This window comes from Haliotis cracherodii, unplaced genomic scaffold, assembly GCF_022045235.1.
Source record: "Haliotis cracherodii isolate W230 unplaced genomic scaffold, xgHalCrac1.p SCAF_3, whole genome shotgun sequence".
In the NCBI taxonomy this organism is placed as follows: Eukaryota; Metazoa; Mollusca; class Gastropoda; order Lepetellida; family Haliotidae; genus Haliotis; species Haliotis cracherodii.
The window spans coordinates 53876856-53904080 of NW_027266286.1; the positions used below are offsets into that span (position 1 = coordinate 53876856).

Here is a 27225-nt window from a genome sequence, read left to right on the forward strand (position 1 = left end):
TGTTCATGAAAAGGGTACAATATTTTGAAACATATCATGCTCCACATTATGAAAAACATGTATTGCTGCCCTTGCCTGGAGGGGGGGGGGGTCTCCATGTTGATACCAAGCCTCTGCACCCTCTGCTGCCAGTCTCGGTCTGATCAGGGCCTATGACCCTAGACTACTGTCTAATCACATGGAGGTGAAAGAACATGGCCTCAGCAACAGGTGCCCTGACTGCAATTTGTCACCTCGGTGTTCCCCCTGATCTTACTTCAGAGACCTCTCAATACATTTATCATTGGATGGGAATAGCTAAATCTGGCAAATCTGCTAGGATATTACTTGGAGATTTGTACTGACACTCATTTTGATTTTGATTGAGATGTGAGATGTTTGGTATTTGCATTGCTGAACCACAGTGAACATGTACCTTTATCTGACATATTGTGAAAGATTTGATGCAGAAATAGCTAAACAAGGTCCAAAAGGAAACTGATTCATAAAAATGTGATGTACTTCTGTATCTTAATTCCATATTATAACATGTTGAGAATGAACCTGCATATTCAAGTGAGTGAGGGAGGGAGTACGGTCATACACCATTGCACCAGAAATGCACCCGGGTCTTGGGCATAACGAGCGAATGCTTTAACCACTACGCTTCAACCACTATGCTTTAACCACTACGCTTCAACCACTATGCTTTAACCACTACGCTTCAACCACTTGCTTCAACCACTACGCTTCAACCACTATTCATGTATAATAGATAATAATAATCACAAGAAATCCAAGAGTCCACAGTATAATTCCGACTACTGGTATATTCCAAGCATGTGATTCTGAATCACTATCTAAAAGTGATGACACCAGGTATTAGCAAAAAGTGAAAGTATCCTGCCTTCATTATGAACACATGCTAGGGCAAGGAACATATGTAAAAGTCAAAATGGGGAATTGCATCAGACATCAGTTTTGTCCCTGATGCATCAAATTTGGAAATATCTATCATAAGACTGTAGTAACCAATGTCTCCAAGAAATGTCCATCTGGTCATTTCATTTAGAAGCCATTTGGTTTGATTGAATGAGTCTTGATATCCTGAGCTTGCATGTGTATAATTACTTGGTGGGCTCCTCTCACAATACACACTCTCAGGGGGGCTCCATACTGCTTCAGATGAAATGAACCAAGGTTTGGATTAGGGCCTGGGAAAGAGTCCCCCAGTAAATGCATCATAAACAAGAATCACATTGGAGCTCTTAACTGCCTATTTATTTGATGCTTACTTTCACCCTTGTCCATATATGTGAACAATCTCAAAACCATCATTGTCAATTTTTTTATAGGTTTATATACATGAAAAGAGTTTTGTTTTTAATCTCAAAATGCTGAATCAGAAGATCATTATAACTAAACTGTGAAAGAATTCAAGTTAAAGATATAAGGTTTTGAAAGATCAGAGTGTCAAGAAAAGTTCAGATTTTCAATCAAAGGTCTACTAGATATAGGCCAACAATTTCCAACACAATTATTGGCTAAATATAGTTCCCTTTAACATATTCATCAAAAAAGCTTTCACAGCACACAGAGGTGAGTGTCTGGATATAAAAGGTGTGACATAATCATTTCTGAGGCATACAACAAGGTTACATTGTGAAGAGCTATTGGATTCCTGCGTGCACACTTGGTGAATGAGTTGGATGTTCAGAACAAAAAAAATGTTTCGGTGAAAACAATATTTGAATTCACATTTCTTTATAATGATTTGTGAAAAATAAATTAGGTCAAATCTGACCTTGCTCCTTTAAATAACTCACTTTTCTGAGTAGATTGTGAAACAATAGACTAACATATAGTCTCTGAAATGAACATATCGTACAGAAAAAACAGTTGTTCAGTAATCTTAATAAAAATCTAATAAAAAGGGAGCCCAGTGATTCTCTTCATTTTCTAGACTTGCCAAACATTATAGACTTGCATGGGCTGTAGTTGATATAAATGTATCAGGATCTGTAAGACAGACTAGTGAAACAATGGAATGCAAGAATGGAGGTAGAGTGACAGTGGCTGACTGCAGGTGGCCAGTGAGAGGGCAGTTACATGGCACCTGACACAAGGCTAGGTGACGACTCTGACAATGCTGTACTGTACTGCCGGTATATAAAAAACTGTACTGATCATTGGATTGTACAGTCCAGGGACAGAACACATGCATCAGGGTATGCACACTGTCATGTAGCTGTCTTTAACCACACATCAACTTTCAATGGGTAACACTTTGACAATAGATTCATGAATTATCACGGTTTGGTTTGGCTTTGCTTCAATTGTTAATGAGCTCCACATGATGCTAATTCATCCCCTTCTATTTCAGACGACACAAATTGGGAAACAGCAGGAGGAACCGGATCTAAGGAGCCAAATCAACTGCTATAACACAAAATTGTTTAACAACAGCTTAAACTATGGTCAGTGATTCATACCGATACCAAAGGATGACTTGAGCAGGATTAGACCCACTGTCTTAGCATAGGCTCATTTTACACAAACCAAAGAAAGCGTACACCCATTTATGTTGGTGGCTACAAATGAAACAAACAAGAAATGGTTATTCGATGGTGATATATCTCATAAGGTTATCATAGTTGTGTTTTGAACCTTTAGCTTTCAGTATTTCAGTGAGTGTTTTCAACCAAGTAATGTTTTGACAAGGTTTTATTAATTATTTATTTTAATTTTTATGTCATATCCAATTTTCAAGTGCATACTTATTTTTGTACAGCAGTTAATTACGGTATTACCATACCATACCATACCATACCATACCATACCATACCATACATACATACATACATACATACATACATACATACATACATACATACATACATACATACATACATACATACCATACCATACCATACCATACCATACCATACCATATAATATGTTTATTCACATGAACAATCACTTATTTGTGACAACAATGATATATTTGTATATAACATTTGTATTGTATCTGACCTCATGCTTCTGATGTATTATTATTATCATTATCATTATTATTATACATCGTCATCATTATTTTTATTCAATAATGATTTATGAGTTGTTGTTTTTTTTACATCTTTTAAGCTCAAATTTAAAGTCATTATATCAAGCTATTTTCTGTATAATAGGCTGAGACTTCCTACCAAGTAAATGTACAAGGTACAATGTACAATGAACAATTTCAAGATAGAACATAAAATGAGCTCTGGATTCATTCATGTGTATTCAAAATAAATCTGACTTGCTGATACCCTGCAATTTTCGAACCATAACATTAATCAAATCTGATAATGTCGGCCTAATACTGCCCACACAAGGTGTCCCATTTATCAAAGCTACAGCACACAGATGTCCACAATAACGAGGACAAGGGATAATCCCCATCAATGGGTACTGGTGTGAAGCCAAGGAAACATGCATCAGTGCCCCATGTTTTCTACACTATATACGGTCTGTCTCCTGTGCTAGCTGGTGTATAACAATGATGTACCCCAACTGGGCGATATGATATCTGTATCTCCTGTTCATTCATCTGCATCCTCCCCATCCCTGTCGTGGAATGTGACCTTGATGAAGTCACTCAACCATTACATCATGTCCCTTGTCCCTACTCACCTCAAGTTATGTGGTTTTTTTCATAAATCTGACAGATATAATACCATAGTTTCCCCCTCGTTGGTATGGTAGTTTTTTGGTCAGCTTCTCAAGGCATGTTGTTTTTAGTTTTTCTGTGTGCACATCACATTTTAACACATAAATTCTGAATTTCTTTGTCAAGGCTGAAATGTGGATGTGCCTATGATGAAAAAAGAATTAACAAAAATGGAAAAACTAATTTGAAGTGAGAAATTTTAACAAACTAACTCTTCATTAACACACTTGTTTTTCAGATATATTTCAGACAATATTTATTTTCACACTAGTAGCAATAAATCTGCAAATTTGACACAATAAGCTTAATGTTCATCGTATATAATTAATTACAGTCATTATTGGGGAGCTCAGCAATTTTAAGCCCCTTTATTCCCTTCAGAAAGCATGTCCATGCTATCATGGCCATACCTCACAATATGACAATCTATCACAAACACCACCACCTGATCATAAACCACAAAATAACAGTGATTTAAAGCATGTCTTCACATGAGGAAGACATGGGTGAGACCAACAGCAAGATGGTGATGAAGATAGCAGATTCATGTATACAGGTCAGGGAGGTCCTTTCCTCCATTGGAATGATTCATTGCCACATCAAGTCTGCGTCTCCCTCAACATCGCCTTCCTCATTGCCACCCATTCATTTTAAGCTTGGTTGTAATCCCTTCTTTCAGACCTGTCTTACATTACTGACACAAATGAAGAAGTCAAAAACTTGTTGCTTCCTCACACCTGTAGTTATTGCTTCAGTAACCAAGGTTGTGACACTTTCTGTCTCTATTTAATATGGAATGAATATTATTCTGACTGTGGATAAGAACTGTTAGACACACACAATAATTAAACTGCTTTGTCAACACTTTTCATAGTAACCACCTCATTAGAACAACTTATTACAGGGCTCTTCTTTTATTAAAACACATCTCCTCACTAGGCCTAAAATGTCAATATTTATGTGACTTTGTGTACATCAAAAGTTCATAACTTTCCTTTATAACTAGTGATGTTTCATGCTTTGTACACTGCCCCCTTCGGACACCTGTGTATATACCCGAGTAGATCCGGTGTAGCATAGGTCTTCAGCAACCCATGCTTGCCGTAAATGTGACGACTAATGGGATCGGGTGCATGGTCAGGCTCGCTGACTTGGTTGATGCATGTCATCGTATCCCATTGCGTGGATCCATGCTCAAGATGTCAATCACTGGATTGCCTGGTTCATACTCGATTATTTAAAGACTGAAATGACTGAGGTAAAGACAAGAGATTCACATCTATCAGATGAAGTTGAAGATAAAGCCCGTTTCTTTCTTTGCTGTTCTCTCCATACATCTATTAGCCAAGTTCCAAGTTATATTTCAAAAGTAATTCAGAAGGTGCTACTACTATACCCTTAACACATATTTTAGACCTTATACCAATTAACTCATCCTTAATAGTACGTCCAGTGCACAGCATGTTTGAAATAAGACATAATGACCATTCTACATTGGTTCCACCCAGTGTTATGAATGTATCATTTTGTTATAATGTATAAATGTCACGTCATGTCATGTTTTATGCATAAATGTCTCAGTTCTTTCTGTACATGGTCCCTACTTGGTATATACGTACAATAAGATTTCTTAATTACAACAAGTATTCTTTTCTTCCTCATTAAACTTTGTTATCATTGGCTTGTGTACCTACAATCTCAAAGAGGAAGAGGAGATATATTATAACAATATCAAATGAAGTCTTTTTTGTCCATTTGATTCAACTTGTCATAGGATCTGAAATGAAGACAGAATTTTTTGCCCCAAATACAACTTTACGACCCACTGTGCTTGAACAGAAGGCAAAAAATACAGATGCTATTTTCCTGTTCACTTCAATACAGATGCTATTTTCCTGTTCACCTTAATACAGATGCTATTTTCCTGTTCACTTCAATACAGATGCTATTTTCCTGTTCACTTCAATACAGATGCTATTTTCCTGTTCACCTAAATACAGATGCTATTTTCCTGTTCACTTCAATGCAGATGCTTTTTTCCTGTTCACTTCAATACAGATGCTATTTTCCTGTTCACTTCAATGCAGATGCTATTTTCCTGTTCACTTCAATACAGATGCTATTTTCCTGTTCACTTCAATACAGATGCTATTTTCCTGTTCACTTCAATGCAGATGCTATTTTCCTGTTCACCTTAATACAGATGCTATTTTCCTGTTCACTTCAATGCAGATGCTTTTTTCCTGTTCACTTCAATACAGATGCTATTTTCCTGTTCACTTCAATGCAGATGCTATTTTCCTGTTCACCTAAATATAGATGCTATTTTCCTGTTCACTTCAATGCAGATGCTATTTTCCTGTTCACCTAAATCAAGATCTAAATACACACATTATTTCCTCATACCTTCTGTCCATACTGACAACACCAAATTGGAAATCACTTCACCTTTCAACTTAGTAATGTCATCTCTAACTCACCTTAAAGATTTCATTCCACATTTCATTATGGACCTTCTACACTGATTCCCTATTAAGTAAAACTAATAACACTTCAATCATTCTAAATCCATTCTAATGATACCAATGGTTGATCATTCAAGCTCGACCCACCTTTGCCTGTCCCCCCTACACCATAGCGTGATAGCCATGACTGCTGCTATCACACTTGCAATCATGCTAAAATGATGTCATTGACAGCAGGAAACAGTCTCAGTTTCTTTGATTTGACTGAAATGAAAAGCCAGTCATCCAATGTAATGCAACACGATGTGTGCTTGTAGCAGCAGCTGTATTGCCAATGTCTGCCAATGTCTCCTGTGACCTAGCCTTGCTCCAAGGCTGTACTGAAAGAAGAGTCCATGGATGTGAAGTAATTCTATCCTCCTAATTGACAAGTCTAGATATGTGGACAGTACGGACTCCAGTCTCTTATAGGGACAACTTGTTATTATTTACATAATCTAGGAATTATGATTTAAACAAAAATTTATTGCCTTAAAGCTTTGTGCAAGTCCACATATGACCCTGTAAGTGACATCAGACCTTGCCTCAGGACAACCAAGAAAACAGTTTTAAATCAAATTCTGTAAAAAATTAAACAATGTAATTCAATATTTATCTGTTACTCCTAAAGAACAGTACAATTAATTTAGGTCTGGAACTTTAGCCAATAGTCCAAAGCCAGAGTCTAGTAAATGTCGGTCCAGTAAGATCATCTAGAATTAATCAAAATAACAACCTTAAATTGAACTGAAAATGATGCTTTGAACCATGTTTGGGTGTGTAGTCTCAAAAGTGTTTGGCACAGACAGTAATTTTTGCTTTTACATATTAGACCATGCTTTAGTTTGTAAAGTAAAATATGAAAAAGTGTTGCATTAATCATCATGATCAATTGAACATTTGTCGTAGTTGACAAAACTAATTATTTATTTTTAGATTCCATTTATTTATGATTTGTTTACATGTCCAAAACATGATCACACACATAGACTGTCAAATAATACTGAAATGATCATCAAATTTCTGATTTACTAATGAGAAATGAAAATCAATTGTCAATTATTGAGATAATGATACTTGAGAAAATGAAGCTGGCCATAATTTGTGGTTTGTACAAAAGATTACCAGTGCTAAGAGTTGTTGCCCAAATAGAATGTCATTCTCCATAGGCTGGGACCACATCTTCATTTAAGGCCGCAGAGACAGTAATCTAACTAAGAATAATGTTCATCTGTGTATATATGGCCCAATTACTTTACGATTTGTGATTTGCACCCAGATAAAACACCAAACAGCATGAACACTCGTAGCTTAAAGTGATTATATTTTCCTCAAGACTAATAATAGGCACCAAGGATGTACCCAGGGCTTGATCAATCAGCATCCTGAGACAGATCAATTTGAGTTGAGAGTTTAATGCTTTCGCTAGCACATCTCCTATCACAGGACGAACCCTCTTCATACTCCGCTATTGACCAATCGCCTTGACTTTGAGGCATTGCCTGACATCGGCTACAACTTAACTTTCAGATAACAGTTGAGGGCACTACATTCTCTTAGACACACTTATGGACACCATCAAGAGCATACTTTTGTGGATAAAAAAACTTATATTAAAGAAGTGAAGTTTTATGCAAATACATGTGCTCTTGAGAAAGTGATAAGAGCATAAATTGAGTCTTAATTCAATTTCAGACGAGACGATCGTATGAAATGAATTACTAAAATCACAGTTTATCTCAGGAAACTAAGAAAACAAACTATGTTTTTGATTTGGCTTACAAAATTACAAATACAATTTAAAGTTTTGATTTGATTGGCTTGATGGTTTACAAACATATATATATATATATATATATATATATATACTCTTAATTTCTGGGTCATGACATATAATTACTAATGCTTGACATAGCCGAAAGACATCTGTCTGAAATTCTGTAACGATAAACATGTTTATCATGAAAGTTAATGAATCAAAATAAACACGAAGATAAACAGCGTAATGAAAATGAGGTTGGTGTTGTCATGTACGTCACTAAATCTTCACACTACATTAATTCCACAACATATGTGTTCCTACTTAAGTTTTCATCCGACCAATGAATTATTGCAGTAAGCAGTGAAAAGGGAGCCAGTTATGCCACATGTCATTCTATAGCCAGCCTCTCAATCTTTCCGACTTGCATGTGTTGCTTTGGGTGTCCATTTGTACACTTCTTCAACTGTTTTACTTAAAGTTTGGTTTACACATTTTATTTGCTAAACCTATCAGGTCAGTGGTTGTGAAAAAACAAACTTGCAGAAACAAATATTTTTCACTTATGGTCACAAGTATATTTGTAAGGCAAAAATAGAATAAAAGGAAAAACTTACAGTGATTATTTGATCGACTGCTCAAAGATTTTCTTTCAGTGGAGCTAAATGTTAGCCAAAGCCAATTTCTTTGCAATGATAGAAAGCTATTATCTGGAAGGGTATGACAACAAACAGTTGAAACTTACTTTTACAATCTATCATCTTGTGTATACAAGCCAACAGACATCAGATATCATTTCACAACTGAATCAGGAAATATACAGTATTCAGTTCCATGAAAATATCAGTAATAATACCTCCCAAAAGTCTACAACCTTATTGTCAAAATGTGAGAAAAGAATATTCTGTTCAAAACTAAATATCAGTAACTTTAACATGTGTAAAACTTAAGAAAAAAGAAGAAAAAACACCAAAATTCCACATTTGGTTTCATGTGCACTTAAACCCTTCTACAAAGCTGGGGCAAGAACTGGTGATGTGTATCATACTGCATGTTGAAGTAACACAAACAAACACCTTGACACCAGCAGAGCTTTAATACGCAAAATATTTATGGAAACTGAGAAGCAGGAGGCAAATATATTTTCAAACCAAATATAGTTCAGTCAGATAACGATCCATAGCCATATAGTCTACCATCAATGCCATACAACAACCGGGCGGTCGGGTAGCCTAGTGGTTAAAGCGTTCGCTCGTCATGCCGAAGACCCTGGTTCGATTCCCGACATGGGTACAATGTGTGAAGCCCATTTCTGGTGTCCCCCGCAGTGATATTGCTGGAATATTGCTAAAAGCGGCGTAAAACCATACTCACTCACTCACTCATACAACAACCATTGTTTAAGGTTAGGGAGGCACAATGTTCAAAGCATTTAATGAAGGCATTAAGAATGACTATCTGAGATGCTTTGTGTTACATGGTCTGTGAAACAAGCCAAAATCAATTATGTACTAAACATTTCATGTCGTTTTCAAAAGGGCCTTGAAAATGACATCACATCATTTCGCAGCATAGAGTAATAAATTTCTCCTGTAAAAATGCTGGTCTAACATACTTGTTTATTTTTTATATTGGCAGCAGTAAGAAATTTAGCCTGTTACAGATCATAGTTATTACACATATTGAAGGAAAAGTGGACGTACACTGATAGCATTCAGTTGTTCCATTTAACAGTGTAGGGCTGGGACGGATAACTCGGGTACCCAGGGTCGGGTGGGTAGTGGGTAGGACCCCGGTACCCACAGGACTACATGAACCCGTCGTTAGTCACGTGATATATTGTTTAATGACAAAAATGATCTAGAACTCTATGGTTACACTAAAGTCACTAATGTTCACATTTCTTTCTGACTATGCACCCATTCCTTCTGATTTTTCATATGGTTGAATAAAGGTATAACTTAATTCAACTTCAGTGTATGAATGACCAGATTGTTTAATACATGTATCTAAATACGTTTTGCCAGGGCTATGCTAAAAATGTCCCCAATCGGGCATTTTGAGACATCTCCTGAGACCTAGAGTGGGTACCCGGGTAGGGTCGGGTAATAGGGTGGTGGGTACCCGGGTAGTAAATTTGAACTCGTCCCAGCCATATAACAGTGCTATGTGGATTTAGCAGTTTTATGATGTTTACTAAATTGCTGATTTCTTCCTTTTGCTTGGGAGCACTCTTTGTATGTACTACATTGCCTATTGAGCAATCAATACTCCGATACACCTAACTTTGCACGCATGTTGGTGAATTCTGAGGAAATCCTGCAGACAGAATATAAACCTTGCAATGGTGCTAATCTACCTCCAAATACTTGCAGCGAAGACATTGATTAAAGATGTGGAATGAAATGACACAGTAACGTTACTTGATTCATTTTTTGGAAAACATGACCAAAGGATTCAAACTGTTATCCTAACATTAAAATTTAATTTTGCTACCAAAGTGTTTTAATCATATTTTGTGTGAAAAACATGACTGTGGCTTGCACACATTTGTCTTAGAATATCAGAAGAATGTGGCTGCTGAATTTACAGATTAGGGCTATACAGGATAAAATACAGACTCCTTCACATTATATGGATTTTGACACACAGAACCACAGAACCACAATTGTTCAGATTTCCAGGGATCGCTGGAAAAAATCATTCTGAAACCTGATCTGTCAAAGTCACTTCTACTATAAGTGTTCAAGCAACCAGAGGATCTGGAACCAAATCTATTATGAATTAATGCAGGGATAACTAGGATATTGCTCTTCACAAATCATGCATTGACTGAGGACACGATCTCAAGTAATATAACCAATGTATTCGGGGGGCGTAGTCAGCCACAGCATTGCAGTTTGCTGTGCAGAGCTGTGTCTTATGTCAAGTCATGAGCATGTATTTTTGCCTGATTATGTTTACTGATTTGCCTGTGCCATTCCTGTGTTCACTGGTTTGCCTGTGCCATTCCTTTGTTCACTGGTTTGCCTGTGCCATTCCTGTGTTGACTGGTTTGCCTGTGCCATTCCTGTGTTCACTGGTTTGCCTGTGCCATTCCTTTGTTCACTGGTTTGCCTGTGCCATTCCTTTGTTCACTGGTTTGCCTGTGCCATTCATGTGTTCACTGGTTTGCCTGTGCCATTCCTGTGTTCACTGGTTTGCCTGTGCCATTCATGTGTTCACTGGTTTGCCTGTGCCATTCCTGTGTTCACAGGTTTGCCTGTGCCATTCCTGTGTTCACTGGTTTGCCTGTGCCATTCCTGTGTTCACTGGTTTGCCAGCACAATTCTTGTGTACATTGGTCTGTTGGTGCCATTCACAACTTCAATGTTTTTTTCAGTGCCATTTCTGTGTTTATTTGTTTCACCAAGTGATAAACATGTGCATCACTTTAGGCTATCCTCCCATACTATAATTGAACTACTGTTCAAAGCAGGGCAAGACACAACTCAATCAAATCACTCACCCACCCCTAAACATAGTGAGATAAAACTCAACATCACATAAGTACTATCACAACATACAGTGCAATCCTTCGACTTTAGACTTATACCAAGGTCCCTATAAAACCAAGCCCTGGTGACCTTCGGTTGTGAAGGTCATCCAAGAGGTCACTACCATGTTCAACATATTCAGTAATTAGGTACATGCTTAATTACTCCATGAAAAAACAAGGTGGTTATTTACGGTTATTGCAGTGGCGCCAAGGTAAACATTGCTACATGCTGATGAGGTTCTTCAAGGTAGCATGCCCTGATTTAGTAGCCATTGAGAATGATGTCGTTCCATACATATGGCTAGTTCCAGACATTACTAAGGTAATAGCTACATGCCCCCGTGGTGTAGAGCCCTCAAAATGTGTAGTCCACCAAACGAAGATAACATATCGCGCTGAAACACATCAATCCTAATTGGTTGTACCTTATTGGCGAGTAATGGGATCATGTACCACACGCAGCACATGCTTAATGGCCAATGTACGATCTCAGACAGCATGTCAGTAGCCAGAAAAATGAAGTAAATTCTGAGCACAATCATGTTATTGTAGGTTACATGCATCATCACTCTCAAGACTACTGCTGATACTTAGAATTATTGAATCAAATCTTCATCAGAACAATTCCACATCAATTTTTTTTTTTTTTACAAAGCTCATGTTGTATGAGGGAGAAAAGTATACATGTTCAAACTGTTTCCGGTGGCAGGCAACTATGATCATCCATTTACTCATACAAATGTTTTTATCTGGACTAGTTACATATCAATCTCATTAAAATCAAATCTTTGTACTCGCTACCGCTAAACAAAGATCTGAGGACATCCCATTAGGGATCACGTCAAAACGACCTTCCATCCGACCAATCAGAGCATCGCTTACCAGATCATGAAAGTGACAGTCGGAACGTGTTTTCTAATCATGCAACCACGAAATATTTCACACGGGGTATGCCGAATGACAGTTACAGGTTTTATGATTATATCCAAACAATCTAGGCCATCTATAAGCCATTCCAGAGTGTTCTTCTTATCAATTTTAATTTTTTCAATCGAAAATAGATCAAAATATGTTTCGAAGCGTAGACGCCAGTTTGAAATTGGTGTAGTAAAGCTCGAGAAAGCTGCCTTCTGATTGGCTAATGTCGATTTCTTGTCAGTCATTTTATTGGTCGGTCAAAATTCAAGAAAGGTCGTTCTGACGTGACCGGTAAATGGGATGTCCTCAGATCTTTGTTTAGAGGTAGCGAAAACTAAGATCTGATTTTAATGAGATTGGTTACATATTTAACAACCTTCAGAGTTGTAAGTGAAATGCTAAGTGTTTCTTGTATCTTGTTTCTCTCTGCCTTATTGGGGCGGTCGGGTAGCCTAGTGGTTAAAGCGCTCGTTCGTCACGCCGAAGACCCTGGTTCGAATCCCGACATGGGTACAATGTGTGAAGCCCATTTCTGGTGTCCCCCGCCGTGATATTGCTAGAATATTGCTAAAAGCGGCGTAAAACCAAACTCACTCACTCACTCTGCCTTATTAACAGTAGAGAATGTTGAAAGTATGTTACAATATCATCATGCAGTAATGTATGCTTGCATAAACACTCCATGAGACCAAACATAAGGCAAAATTCATACTGAAAGTGAGTATCAGAACTTAGCAAGAATGTGAATACATGACACTTTTTTATGGATAGCAACATTTTTTATTCTTAATATGACGTTTCAGAGCTTCTTCTTGCTCCTTCATCATAGGATGAAAAACAAATGATTAAATGAGCAAGAAGTAGCTCTGAAGTGTTGTATAAAGAATAAAAGAAGTTGCTATCCATAAAAAGTGTCATGTATTCATGTTCTCCCAACTTCTAATGCCTATCAAAGACCTAGTCAGAATGGTGAACAAGGAGGAGAACAACACTTGTGAACATGGTCTTCGGCTCCAAGAAAATTGATCAATTAGAAAAAAGTGACATACCAGTTTTCTTCCACAATCTTCATCACAGAAGAGCAAGCTTCCTTCACTGGACGGTATCTGAAAACACACGAGGGAGATCATTAAACATGTCAGTGGGATGTTACCAGTAGCACGGTACAACTGTCTCGCCATTAGGATCTACATCTAAAACATAATCATGTCAAACACGATTGCTGAAATGTGATTCAAATGTCTGTCACCAGCAACTCAGAATGACAATTGACATAACAAATCCAAAACAAAAGTTTCATAAAGAAAGTGGGTCACTATAGACGGTCCACAATAAGGTGTCACAACTAACTGGGCAGAGCTGCGTCCTTAAAATAATGCAAAAAAAACCAAGGATTCCGGGTTCAAATCCCTATTCCACCCTGATCATATTTCGAGGTTTGTCAGCTCCATACCCATGTCAGTAGGTTTCACAGGCCTTCAGATACCATTCAAAGCAGCATTAAAGCGAACTCACTCATACAAATATTTGCCAAAATATCTCAATATGTTGGTATCAGTTCATGATATATTTACAGTATCGTAAGGCAGTGCATCAATTTGTTTTAATCAGGTGGTCAGAATTGGTGATGCAGGAGATTATGGGAATGAACTTGAACATTAAGTTGGATCATGTATGGCCTTGAACTTGCTCCTTATAAAACACCATTTTCCCGTACAAACCAGTTTGTAAATTGTTTTTAAAAGAGAATACCTACTTTTGATTCCTAACACACACATTGAATCACTTGAGCCCTTCTGATACAAATCACAACATGGTGCAACAGGATCAACTGTCTGACAGTCAGTTCCTCAATCAATGGCACACTGAACTTGAACAGTTAGCTGATGTATATGAAAGTAATAGACAAAGCGAGTCAAATTGAAGCCAGCATTGTTTGGATTGGAACTGTGTCACAAGCATGTTTGACAAACATAAAATTGGTTGTTTAAATATTATTGTAGATTTTTTCATATATTTTTCATAGAAAAAGAGGTAAGAAACATTGTGTATCAAGTAGCAGACGCAGAGATATTTCACAAACTTCTACCAGTTTCAGTGTCAAGCAAACAGTTCAGGAGGCTGGTGATGACTGCAAGGTGCAAGTTTTAGTGAAGTAAAAGTGAACACATAATATTTTACACATCACAACGTGGGATGTGGTTGCTTTGTCTGCAATAAAACAACAGTAAAACATGGGCATGTTTGCAGTGTTTTGACTAGCCTGTCTCACAGTCCCTGAACCATATTATTTTCCCTTCCACACAGCTCTTATTGTAATCTATTGGTCTAAATAGAGCAAGTCTAGATTTTCCACAGGTTCAGCATCCCACTAGGACTCCTTTTCAATTTAAATGTACCGGTAGCTGCTTGTTTCCTTTGAAGTTATATATTTTCAGAGACTAACCCTTAGTCTAGTGTTTCCTGTTTGTCCATGCATATCCCCAGCCTGTAACTGAGAGCCATTCTGCCTCGCTGGAAATCATTTTTCATATTGTATGACAACTCTCAAACACACATTCAGTCATATAAACCGCACAGAACACCCATCCCTCAGCACCACATTAGCATATTTCAAGTACATCTAAACGAGTCATTTCATGTGATAAATATTTAAACATTCATCACAAATACAAAGAACATGTTGGAGACAAAAAGAAGCTGGTAAAATTGATTGCAGACAGCACTTATATAACACAAATACACATCCCATTTCCAATTTCATTTTCTGATTGATTATTGACTAGGCAACTCTGTTTTTTCATGTCTGACGGCTTGAAGATTGTGTGCGAACCTTGTGAAAACTCTTCTCACTTCACACTTGGTGAAAATCAGTACACAGCATCACGTCTTGGTTTTTTTTGTCTGCTAATACAAGTAGCTAAGATTAAGTGTCTAACTCATGTACACCTAAGGCCTAACAAGCACACTTACTCTGAGATACGTACATCACGCTAACATTAAGACTTACTTTTTCCAATGTTCCTATTATCACATCAAGCTCACGTACGTAATACCCATATATGACAATCACTTTTAGTCATAATGTTTAACAAGGATACAACACAAGTCTTTAATAAGCTAAGCATTTAGGAACAACTTTCTCATACAGATGATAAAACAACACTATTATGAAACTCAGCTCAAATTAAATTTTCTAATTAATTTCCCACTATGAAGAAGCTGATTCCTAAACATCCATCAACTAAATGTTTTAATCCTTGTACAAATGGATCACAAAAAGTGGGAAATAACTAAAATAATATTTTTTATTAAATACCAGTACATGTATATTATCTTTTTTTATCAGTCAAACCATGTTGTCAAAACAGGTCGCAGCCAGGCTATATCTGACATATCACAAAATGAATGCATTGTTCTGCATGCTCCTGTCAATCAATCATCTGGCTACAAAGTAACCCTGGTTCATGTAATACAAGAGCATCCACCCCTTTATTGATTTGAAATGCATGAAATAGACAAGACTTGTCACTCAAAGTGTAGACAACATCGTGTGTAGTGTCACATCAAACACAAATGTATTACATGTGATTGATATGCTTTTGTTACTACATGTCAAGACAAAATTAATCAGGGTTATACAAATATGAAATAAAGCTTTGGATACTTGATCTATTTGGTAAAATAACTTTAAAATAGTTTGTCATAGATCATATACACCCCAAATGTTACTTGACATTTTGTGTACATTATTAATTTACCTGTTGAAACTATTCATTTCTGTGAAAAAAACACTTCTACTGCTATGCCAAACAAGATGTATTTGTTTGTTTAATATTTGATTTATAAGTACCTTTCAAGGCTTTTGTTCATATGTTACTAAGACAACACAGGTGATTTGTAGACTTATATGCCAGCTAAGACAGTTTGGTAAAGAAAAACGTTCAGACATGTTATTTTTGAGTGATCAATTAACAGTTTTTCTGCTTGACTCGCCAGTTGTTGCACATCAGGGTGCTGCTGCACCAAAGCATCCCTTGCGCATGTCCAAACTCCAATAGTTAACAGCTGTAACCTAAATAACATTTACAGTGTTTTCACACAAACACTAAACATTGCTAATAAAAATATTAGACTAGAGGTTGCATATATCTTGCTTTGAGCATTTTGAGTTATGTATTTATCAAATGTAATACTGGAACATTTGTTTTCGAGCTTACCATATAATTACTACTGAATGACAACCAGATGTCCTCAAAAACACAGAGAAATATAACTAGTCACGTTGATACAATTTTTAGAAGAGTAAATGATTTATAGTTTTCATGTGAAGATTCTTCTTTGTGGATAATGACAAATTTTACAAACAAATCCTCATATAACGATGCTACTACAACAATTCAATCCTAATACTACCGGTATTACTAATACACAAAGACTACGACAAGTAGTGCTCAGTGGTAGGATTGTTGTGGGAATGAGAAACCGAAACAATTGTTTCATTGGCTATAGAGGGTTGATCTTCGGGGCCTGGCCATGATGTTGAATATGACAGCCTTGCTATGTGCGTCAAAGCTCCTCTGTCCAGCAAAAGCCATGCAATCAATGAATGTGACAGATATATTTGCTCATCAAACACCCATCGGCATCCAGGGCCTGCCTGGTACTATGTGCAGAGGGGCAGCTCCCCAGCCAAGCTGTTAGCAGCAGCAACACATGAATGTTTTCAGGGAGGGAAACTCAGGGACCATCAACACTGAACTTTGTAACACAATACAAGTGTATACAGAAAAATCTACCTGCTTTGTGAAGCTTTTATTTTTTGTAAAAGCAGCTGTGATATTGTCATTGTCCTCAATAATCTAGAAGATTCTGCCATACAAAGGATCTGTCCAATAGGCCAAATACAAAAAGCTTAGACTTCAGGTTTAACCGTTACTGATTCAAGTAGGCTGCGAGAAGAACTTTCCTCTCCCTCACTGATGGGAGCTCTACTATAGTGCTCTCTTGAGCATATTCATTCTATTAATGATCAAATATCAATGTCATATCATACTTTCAAGACAACTATTCAGATGAGTTAAGTGCTGTCTGCAATCACGTTTTTTTAAATTGTAATGAAATCTTACAGAATGACAAAAATGTCTTTTGCATATTTTCTTAAGACAAATTATTAATTCAATACTTGTGATATTCATCATGTTTTAACACTATTGCCAAATCAAATTCTAAAATTTATCACTTTAAGATAATCTGAAAGACCATTTATTTGATGATTTGTATGACATCCTTTAGTCAGTCATAACTCAAATATATGTTTAAAATCTGCAATAAAGATGCAGAGATAGGTTTGACACAATACAAATCAGAAGCACTTTCATGATGCCTCGTACTACACATGCACAGCCTTAACCCAACCAGTAGCATAATCCCCATCTGTGATGAGAAATAGGAATTGGTCTTGTACAAGGGAGATGCCTTCAATCATGCTCGGGACTAAATTAGATTGTAGAAGATTAAACAGATCTCCCAGAGGATAAAATACACCCAAATGTGACTTTCCCACTTGGCCACATACAAAGGATTACCAGATTGATGCTTCACCCATTTTTCACTTTGAGTGAGTGAGTGAGTGAGTGAGTATGGTTTTACGCCGCTTTTTAGCAATATTCCAGCAATATCACGGCGGGAACACCAGAAATGGGCTTCACACATTGTACCCAGGTCTTCGGCGTGACGAGCGAACACTTTAAACACTAGGCTACCTGACCGCCCCTTTTTTCACTTTGTCTTCAGCATCTCAAATACAGATCTTAAAGGTCTTCATATCACATCCAGCTAGGTTTTATAACATATAAAAACATAGCTCCCCATCATAGAGACAAATTGACAGATAACCATTGTATGAATATCTTGATAAAATAAATTTTTAACCACTGATGCACTAAAATCTCAAGATCCCAGTCAGGTTAATATCATAACATAACTGAAATTACCACAATAACTGACAAACAGGAAATAAACATTGTTGTATGATCATTTTATTCCCTGGATTGAAGTGTTCTCTAAAGACTTCAGTACATTTATCTAGGACCATAAACTTTAATATGAGTTAACAACTCTTCGAGTGCCAGTGTTGTCGTGTAATATCTCCTGGAATGGCTCTCATGGAGGAAATGGAGAGGTTAATTTGAGGCAATGTGACAAGGTCACTACGTACAGTGTCTGTATGGCCAGAGTGTGTATGTGTCTATCAGCTACTGAGTGAGTGAGTGAGTTCGCCACTTTTAACAGTATTCCAGTTATATCACGGCGTGTCAGCTTAATGTGGGAGGAAAGCCGAAAGTGATGCAGGTCTTAGACGTTTACCACTTCGGTGAAACCAACGAGCACGGGTATGGTGCTGACAAACCTAGAAACATAATCGGGGCAAACTGGGATTCGAACCCACAATCAAAGGTTGTTCTGACGTGATCCGTATGGGATGTCCTCAGATCTTAGTAGAGGTAGCGAGAACTAAGATCTGATTTTAATGAGATAACATCAAAATCATTTTGAGGAACGTGGGGCCTCACTCTGAATTCTAAAACTGGAAGCTCATATATTTTCAGAGGGAGGTCTAACAATGTGACAATTATCTTGACTTATTTCTTTCTTGTACCACCATGCTGGGTACTCGATCTTCTTCCTTAGACACTTATGCTTCTATAGTCCTCAACACATTGTAGTAGCTACCTTGGCTTCACCACCATAACATTACCTTGTATTGGGGGGCTTGTACTCACCAACGCAGTATGGTGAAGATTCTGTGATAATGCTTCAGTAATGAAATGTATTTAAGAGCAAAGGCCTTTTATGTGCAACAACAAACAAGGAGGACAATTTCAATTTGAAATATATGCAATTTCAGAAACACTCAAAACAAGTTAACAACACCCGATTCTTTCATATTACTACAGTTAATCTGTCATGCAAAGAAATTCAAAGAACACTCAATTCTTTCATATTACTACACTTAATCTGTCATGCAAAGAAATTCAAAGAACTCTCAATACTTTCATATTACGATTTTAGTTATATGAAAGAACTGGGTGGTCTTTAAATTCTTTTTAGTAGTATAGATGAAAGGTAACTGTATGACAGAGTGATATTGTGTCACTACAACATTGCTGTGTACTTTATTTAGTAATTATGATGATGGTTTTAATGTCTGTTCAAAGCCTAAATGGATGCAAGATAACCTATTTTCTGCTTTGGTGAAATCCACAAAAACTAAGGTAATGTGCTGAAAGACCCACAATCATAACCAGTATTGACAGGTTGAGATATCTGATGTAAGAAGAAATTAAATTATTGTCTATCCCAAACAACAAATTGACAGCTTGTGCGAAAGCTACAGGAACAACAGTGCCTGCCTCATTATAGGGAAGGCTGAATGGTTGGTGAGTGACTTCTCTTTACAAACACACCCACAAATCCAGGTTAGGATTGGTCTTCACCAACCAATGCTTGGTTGATGCATGTTATCGAATCGCAATTGGGTAGATCAATGATCTTGATGTCAATCACTGGTTTGTCTGGTCCAGACTCGATTATTTACAGACTGCCATCATATGGCGGGAATATTGCAGAGTGTGGAATTAAACTAAAAATAAAACCAAATTTTGGGGGTAAGCAAATGTCACTGGAGGTGTTTATCCCAGCTGAGACAACTACAGCAGAACACTCCACGCCTTCCAACATGTCTCCCTGGCATTGTTTGCCACACAGTCTACCAAGACTGCCTACAGCATGATCTGTACAATAATTATAACAATAACAGTGATTAAATTAGTTTAGTTTGAATTTTCTGAAATCATTTAAAAATATAATGAATAGTACCCAAATAATGTTTTATGTGCATTCGCTGTACAGTAATAAGAAAAAGATCAAATTACCAGTGACCCTGTTTAATTTGTATTGTCAGTATGGTACCATGTAAATATTGCATTGTCAGTACCATACTATCTAAATATTAAATATTGCATTGTCAGTGCTGTACTATCTAAATATTGCATTGTCAGTACTGTACTATCTAAATATTGCATTGTCAGCACCATACTATCTAAATATTAAATATTGCATTGTCAGTACCATACTATCTAAATATTAAATATTGCATTGTCAGTGCTGTGCTATCTCAATATTGCATTGTCAGTACTGTTCTATCTAAATATTGCATTGTCAGTACCATACTATTTAAATATTAAATATTGCATAGTCAGTACTGTACTACCTAAATATTGCATTGTCAGTACTGTACTATCTAAATATTAAATATTGCATAGTCAGTACTGTACTACCTAAATATTGCATAGTCAGTACTGTACTATCTAAATATTAAATATTGCATAGTCAGTACTGTACTATCTAAATATTGCATTGTCAGCACCGGTGCTGCAATTGCATGACACTATTATTCCACTGAGTCCTGCATATAGACAGGAGCAGGTCCTGTCTGCTGGTACCAATCTGACCCAGCCTTGACAGGGTTTGACCTTTCACTATGTAAATTTAATATGATAATGTAATACAAGTCACATGGGGATACAAGTATTAAGCATGAAAAACACATCAGTTACATCAATTGCCATTCTCTACATAGATTGTATTATGCATACACTAATGCTACCACCAGAGCTACAGAGTGTGCTTCATATTTTTTAAAAGAATCAAAGTTTTTGCATTTGTATTGTAAATAAACTAAATGTCAATTCTTTGACTTCATCCTCTCTGAAAGAACAGTACACTAACACTGTTTTTCCATAATATGGGATGACTGAAATGAGAATTGGATAATAGATCCCCTTATATAATCAAAGAACTAAAGTCTGAAAGGAGGTCAGTAGCAATTGCATATATACCGTATTCACTGCAATAAGTGCCCATAGGCACTAAAAAAACGGCGATTATTAATATCATATACAATGAGTTATATTTGTGTTTGTAGATATAGGGCTGAAGAGAACAGCAGTAGAGAAGTTAGTTCAAACATCAATGGAATTAGAACTTTTTCCTAAATAGTTACTGGGTAAAATTATAAATCCCTTTAATTTGCAGCGCTTTCTGTATAAAATCAGCAATAAGCACAAGAAAATGTGGATTGTCATCTAAATTTCAATTTTAGTAGAGGACACTGACAAAGGTCACTTAGAGCGGCCTGTTATTTGATCAGAGCTCACTTAATAGAGCAGTGCGAATACGGTAACCAAAAAGAAAATGAATTGTGTTTTACCACAGTCTTAATTATTATAACCACAACAGCGATATCATGTCCCTGACAAACCTGTGGTTGATATAATGAAGAATAACTACCGTATTCGACGTAATAAGTGCCCACGGTGCTCTCAAAATTAGAAATAGGAGGCTCTTATTAGAATATAATTTTGGTGAAAGAGTTGAAAGATCGTAAATTTCGTGGTTTATGCTGACAGCCTGAAATGATACCAAAGAAAAGTTTGTGCGTATTATACATGACAGATATATTTTTCCAGACATAACTGTCCGTAATTGAGGGTGCATATTACACACGAATGCGTATTATACATGGATAAATAAGTCTGTATACATTGATCAATCGGAGGGGTGCTAATTGGGATTGTTCACTAGCCAATATATTAGCAAATATCGCCGTAGGCGCTTATTAGTGCGGGGCACTTATGTCGAATATGGTATATATATGTTATCTATGTAAGATCACCACAAAACAGGCAGGTTATATACTGTATCCACGAGAGCCTCACTCCCCAAAATGATCTTAGCGCTACGATTATCGTAAATCTATGACAGCGTATTGTGCATATGAGAAATTGCATGGGAACCTGCATATTGGTCTGAATTCCCCATGGGGAAAGCAGTCAGAGCCAAAAACGTCTGTGTACAAACCTGAAGGTGTCTCTTGGCATCACTTCAGTAGACTGTAATTTGCTAACATATCTTTAATGTTAGCTGAGCATACTAACAAGATTTGACTAGACTTGTGTTAGTGGCTCATGTCACAGACTGGGAACGTCAACAAGACTGAAGACACCAGCTGTACAGGAGTGTCTATCAAATCACTAACTGCAGCATTAAATGTGTACAAGCAACTGTTTTCCTACACACTCAAACACAGTGTCAATAATCATGAACTAAACCCAAACAAAGCAACACTTCAGCTGTTCTCATCCCCCCATAACCGTATCTTAAGGGGACATTAATGGCTCATTAAATACATAAACATTAACATCATATTAATAGCTCCTGTGATCTACACTCTCTTCACCGTTTTGCTGGCCTACTAAAATCAAGCCGTTTAAACTTTCCACTGTGTAACAGTTTCTGAACAAAGGCAGTTCAAATATTTTCTGGTATGCTCCTTGTTAAAACCATCACCAAGGTCCCCTGTCACAATGTGGAAATTCAATATTGTGTAAGGCTTTGTTTGGGTTTCCATAAGTGTTATTATAATTCAACTGACATTTTTGTACAAGTATTTTCCTTCAGAAATGTCATTTTTAAACAGCATTTGCAGATGTTGATGTGAGAAAAGAACAAGCCTGTTTCAAAAATCATAACTTTGACAGATGATAAAAAAAATTGACACATGCATAAGTGTTCTAGTATGTGATTATTATATTGCAAAAAATATATTTATTTAACTTTTTTAAGGACAATTATATCAATTTTAGCCCTGAATTTATTTGGAATAAGAAAACCCCATGCTACTATTGTAAGGTTTTAAGCCAATCTGTAAATGATTAATTCTGGTGAAGTTTATACCATACACATTGCTCATGTTTTGAATAAATAAATAGCCTTCAAAGACATGGCTGAAATGAACGCTTGAAGCTAAATACAACTTCAAAAATAGGTGTTCCCGGCAGTACATTGCATAATACACAACATCATCCTACAGGTGGAACACTTGATAAAAAAATCTCAAACTGTTCCAGTTGTATTACATTAATACCAAACTGTCTGGTTTTGTCCAGACTAGAAACAGTCTTGAGATCATGAGCTCAACACCTCAGTAATGAGGGCTTTGATTCAAAGGCGCTTCATAGTCACATGGTTCTCCCGCTTCAGTTTCCCTGCACCATGGATCAATCTAAGCTTGCAATGAAAACCTCAAATCCTATTAATTAAGTCATCTCTGCAGTAGAAAATAGTAGAAGAAAGGTACAAGCCACTCAAGATGAATTGTCTGTTTTATCCGTGTGAGACTGTCAGTCACCACGATACAGATACATGGCCCTTGTATCCCAAAAATATCAAAGACACTCGGTCAATATAAAATTGAAATTCAAACAGAATAATAGTCTCTCTGTGTTTAATTTCCTTCCCAAATGGCATGGCTTTGTGCTTGTTACCGATGCCCTGTGACATTTCTGTTTGAAAGTCCAACCGTGTGTCAGTACCACACAACTATTGAACAGAACAATCACATCCCTTATAGTTATGCATTATACTCCTTACAATACAGGCTATGTCTAGCCTGGACCATACTCTGCCCAATTTCACAGAGAGATGCTAGTGCAGACTGTTCTCCTGTACTTTGACACAGATTGATGACATTCATTTCCCTATGTATTAATAGTAGTCAGGTCCCATGCTTCCACCATATTCAACACAGATAGATGGACTCTACTTAGACTTGCACAAGTCTCTAGGGCAATAATTGTTAGTTTAAATCATAAGTTCTAGATTATGTAAATAATAAGAACAAGTTGTTCCTTTAAGAGACTGGAGTCCTTTGTACTGTCCACATATCTAGACCTTCCTAATAGGACAGAATTACAACTCATCCATTGATTTTTCTTTCAGTACAGCCTTGGAGCAAGGCTAGACTCTACTGGACATGTCTTTATACAAGATGCTCAAAATGTGTGGTAAAAACTTGTGAAAATGTTGCCTCAAGATGAATTTTGCTATATGAAATGGAGCCAAATTACTGCGTTTTAATTTCAAGAGCAAGATTTTGAAGTTTGGGACACAGTAAATCAAATAGCTCTCCTTTAACAAACATAGCAGAGTTTGATTTGAAAATGCTACCCGAGGGATTGTTGAATTATCCATGCTGAAGTAATAATCAGTGAAACATTGCTGAAAGTAAATTTCTAGACCTGTCCTTGTCTCTGTTCACTATTGTGCAAATTAATCATTTGCCAGAACTGTGGAAATTCTTCCACTGATGTGCTAGAAGTACTGGTATTGTACATGAGAAGGATGTATAGTGGTGTTATGTTTAGTGTTTGTGGCTTCAGCAGAGGAGTAGGGGCGGTCGGGTAGCCTAGTGGTTAAAGCGTTCGCTCGTCACGCTGAAGGCCCGGGTTCGATTCCCGACATGTGTACAATGTGTGAAGCCCATTTCAGGTGTCCCCCGATGTGATATTGCTGGAATATTGCTAGAAGTAAAACAATACTCACTCACTCAGCTGAGGAGTAAACTCTACTGTTATTATTTTCACTGCTGATTTTTGTAGGTAACTGATTGAAAATTCTTCTGATTAACGACAATAATTCATAATTATAATTCACATAATTACCTTATATAAAATACTTACAGAATTAAATCCTTGTTCATTTTTCTTAAACATAACAATATGCATGAGGTAGTCATAAGAAGTTTGTTGCTTCACATTTTTGTTATCTTAAACTCAATGATTTAATAAAAGTGTGTTCATTTTTTTCAAAGAATCTACAACTTTTTCTATATTTATTCGAATGGCTTCTTCACTGAATGAGGTGTCTCTTGTATTAAAGAATCACATGACATACTTTTACTTTATTTTTTCTGAATACACTGTATTTTCTTCAATTGATGGGGTTGAGTTTTTATAGAATCCCACATATTACTTATTTCATGACCTACATCTACCACAATGAAGACTATATAATGCCAGATCAAGGATACTGCTGATCTGAACAGCTGCCACCATTTTAGTCTGACCTAGTCTGTATGGTGTGCTACTACCCCTTGACATTTGTCATGTGATAACCAAACCCATGTGCTGCCGGGCCTAGGGAGGCCCCACCCACTTTCACACAGCAAATTCAAACTTGCATGTCCTGCCATCAGCATGAGGGTGTCTTTCACCACACAGAGGCCCCACCCACTTTCACACAGCAAATTCAAACTTGCATGGCCTCCCATCAGCATGGTGATGTCTTTCACCACACAGGAGCTGATGCATGATGTCAGTGTTTCATACACCTCTCATGAAAAAGTATAACTAATAATGGTAAACATGACATTTTTTTCAGCTGCAGTTTTAAGACATGAAAAAATTATGACTGGTTCATAGGTACCCTCTATTCAGATTTTGATGACTTCAATACAAATTAGGATAAGAAGTTTTCACACTCCAGGGTGTTTTAACATTTGCCCAGCTGTGTGATGTATTAAGCTCCAAATGAGCTGATAGGAAGACTGCACGATTTGTCATTAATTGTTAGCATCACGGGCACATAAGTAATATGCACGTACCAGTGTATAAAATTCCCCAAAATTGGGACTGGCAACATTGCAAAGTTACCAGACCAGATAAAATGTTGCCAGTCCAGAATTTTCAGGACTTACTAAAAAAATTAACAAAGGGTAAACATAAGTTTAATGTACCGTTTAATGTTAGTTCTGAGAAAATAGGGGTGGTTGGGTAGCCTAGTGGTTAACGCGTTAGCTCACCACGCCGAAGACCCAGGTTCGATTCCGGACATGGATACAATGTGTGAAGCCCATTTCTGGTGTACCCTGCTGTAATATTGCTGGAATATTGCTAAAAGCGGCGTTAAACCTTACTCACTCACTCACTCACCCATTCTAAGAAAATAACAATAAAATGGTGGATTGTCAAACTGACTGTCCATCAACAAAATAGACTTGCAGGGCCCCGTTCCTCAAAGCAATCTTAGCGCTAAGGTGATCATAAGTCCCATACTTTAACATAGGCTTACCATCATTGTAGCGCTAAGATCGCTTTGAGGAACGGCGCCCAGGGCTGTTGGTCAGGCAGGTACCGGTATTTTAAACACCGGCACGTACACAAGGATATAGCTCTAAACTATAAACTGGTATGTTGATTCTTTGAGAGGCTTTGATTTTGTGTGAAGCATCTGACATGAATCTGTTTGTATCCATGACAAGGAAATACAGGAACAAGGAAATCCACTAGAAATCCATAAGGGATTTCCTTTTTTCAAACCCCCTATCATGAGTTTTTGTTTACTTGGGTATAGTGTGCACCCACTCCCCTTTTTGTCCAAATCCTGGTTATGCCTGTGATGTCAAATATAACATATGAAACCTCTTAGATGAAGACAATGCAGTACAAAGCCCCTTCCCACAGTGTAGCGCTAAGTCATCCTGCCACATGCATGCTATTCTGTTTGCCCAAAATCGTATGAACTGGAAACATGGTGTTTGACACAATATATAAATACTTCCATCAGCAGTTTTTATATATCAATCTATTACCCCGGTAAGACATCATATGACTAAAACAATCAGGATTTAACTGCATCTTTTCCATTCAAAGAACAAAATTGGAATTACAATATAAATTCAAGTTAAAATAACTCTATAAATCTTACTAGCCTATGAGGATTCTGGAGAATATAGGTCACCATTGATCTATGCTGGTTGTAAATATGTCTAAAATGGATTGAGGGTCCTACTCGGTGACTTGGTTGATTGCATGTCATTGTATCTCAACTGTGTGGATCAATGCTCATGATGTCAATCCCTGGTTCAGATTCAATCATTTACAAACCACCATCATACAGATGGAATATTGCT

General features: G+C 37.0%; 1 protein-coding gene across 3 annotated transcripts in view; it reads right to left on the minus strand.

Moving 5' to 3' along the window:
• LOC139476000 (proto-oncogene tyrosine-protein kinase ROS-like) overlaps window positions 1-27225 on the minus strand; it is a 170324-nt gene that overhangs the window by 114274 nt on the left and 28825 nt on the right. For all 3 annotated transcript variants that reach the window (XM_071259223.1, XM_071259224.1, XM_071259222.1), the window contains exon 2: window positions 13460-13516. In XM_071259223.1, coding sequence (XP_071115324.1) covers window positions 13460-13516 — 57 coding nt within the window. The remainder of the gene's footprint in view (window positions 1-13459; window positions 13517-27225) is intronic.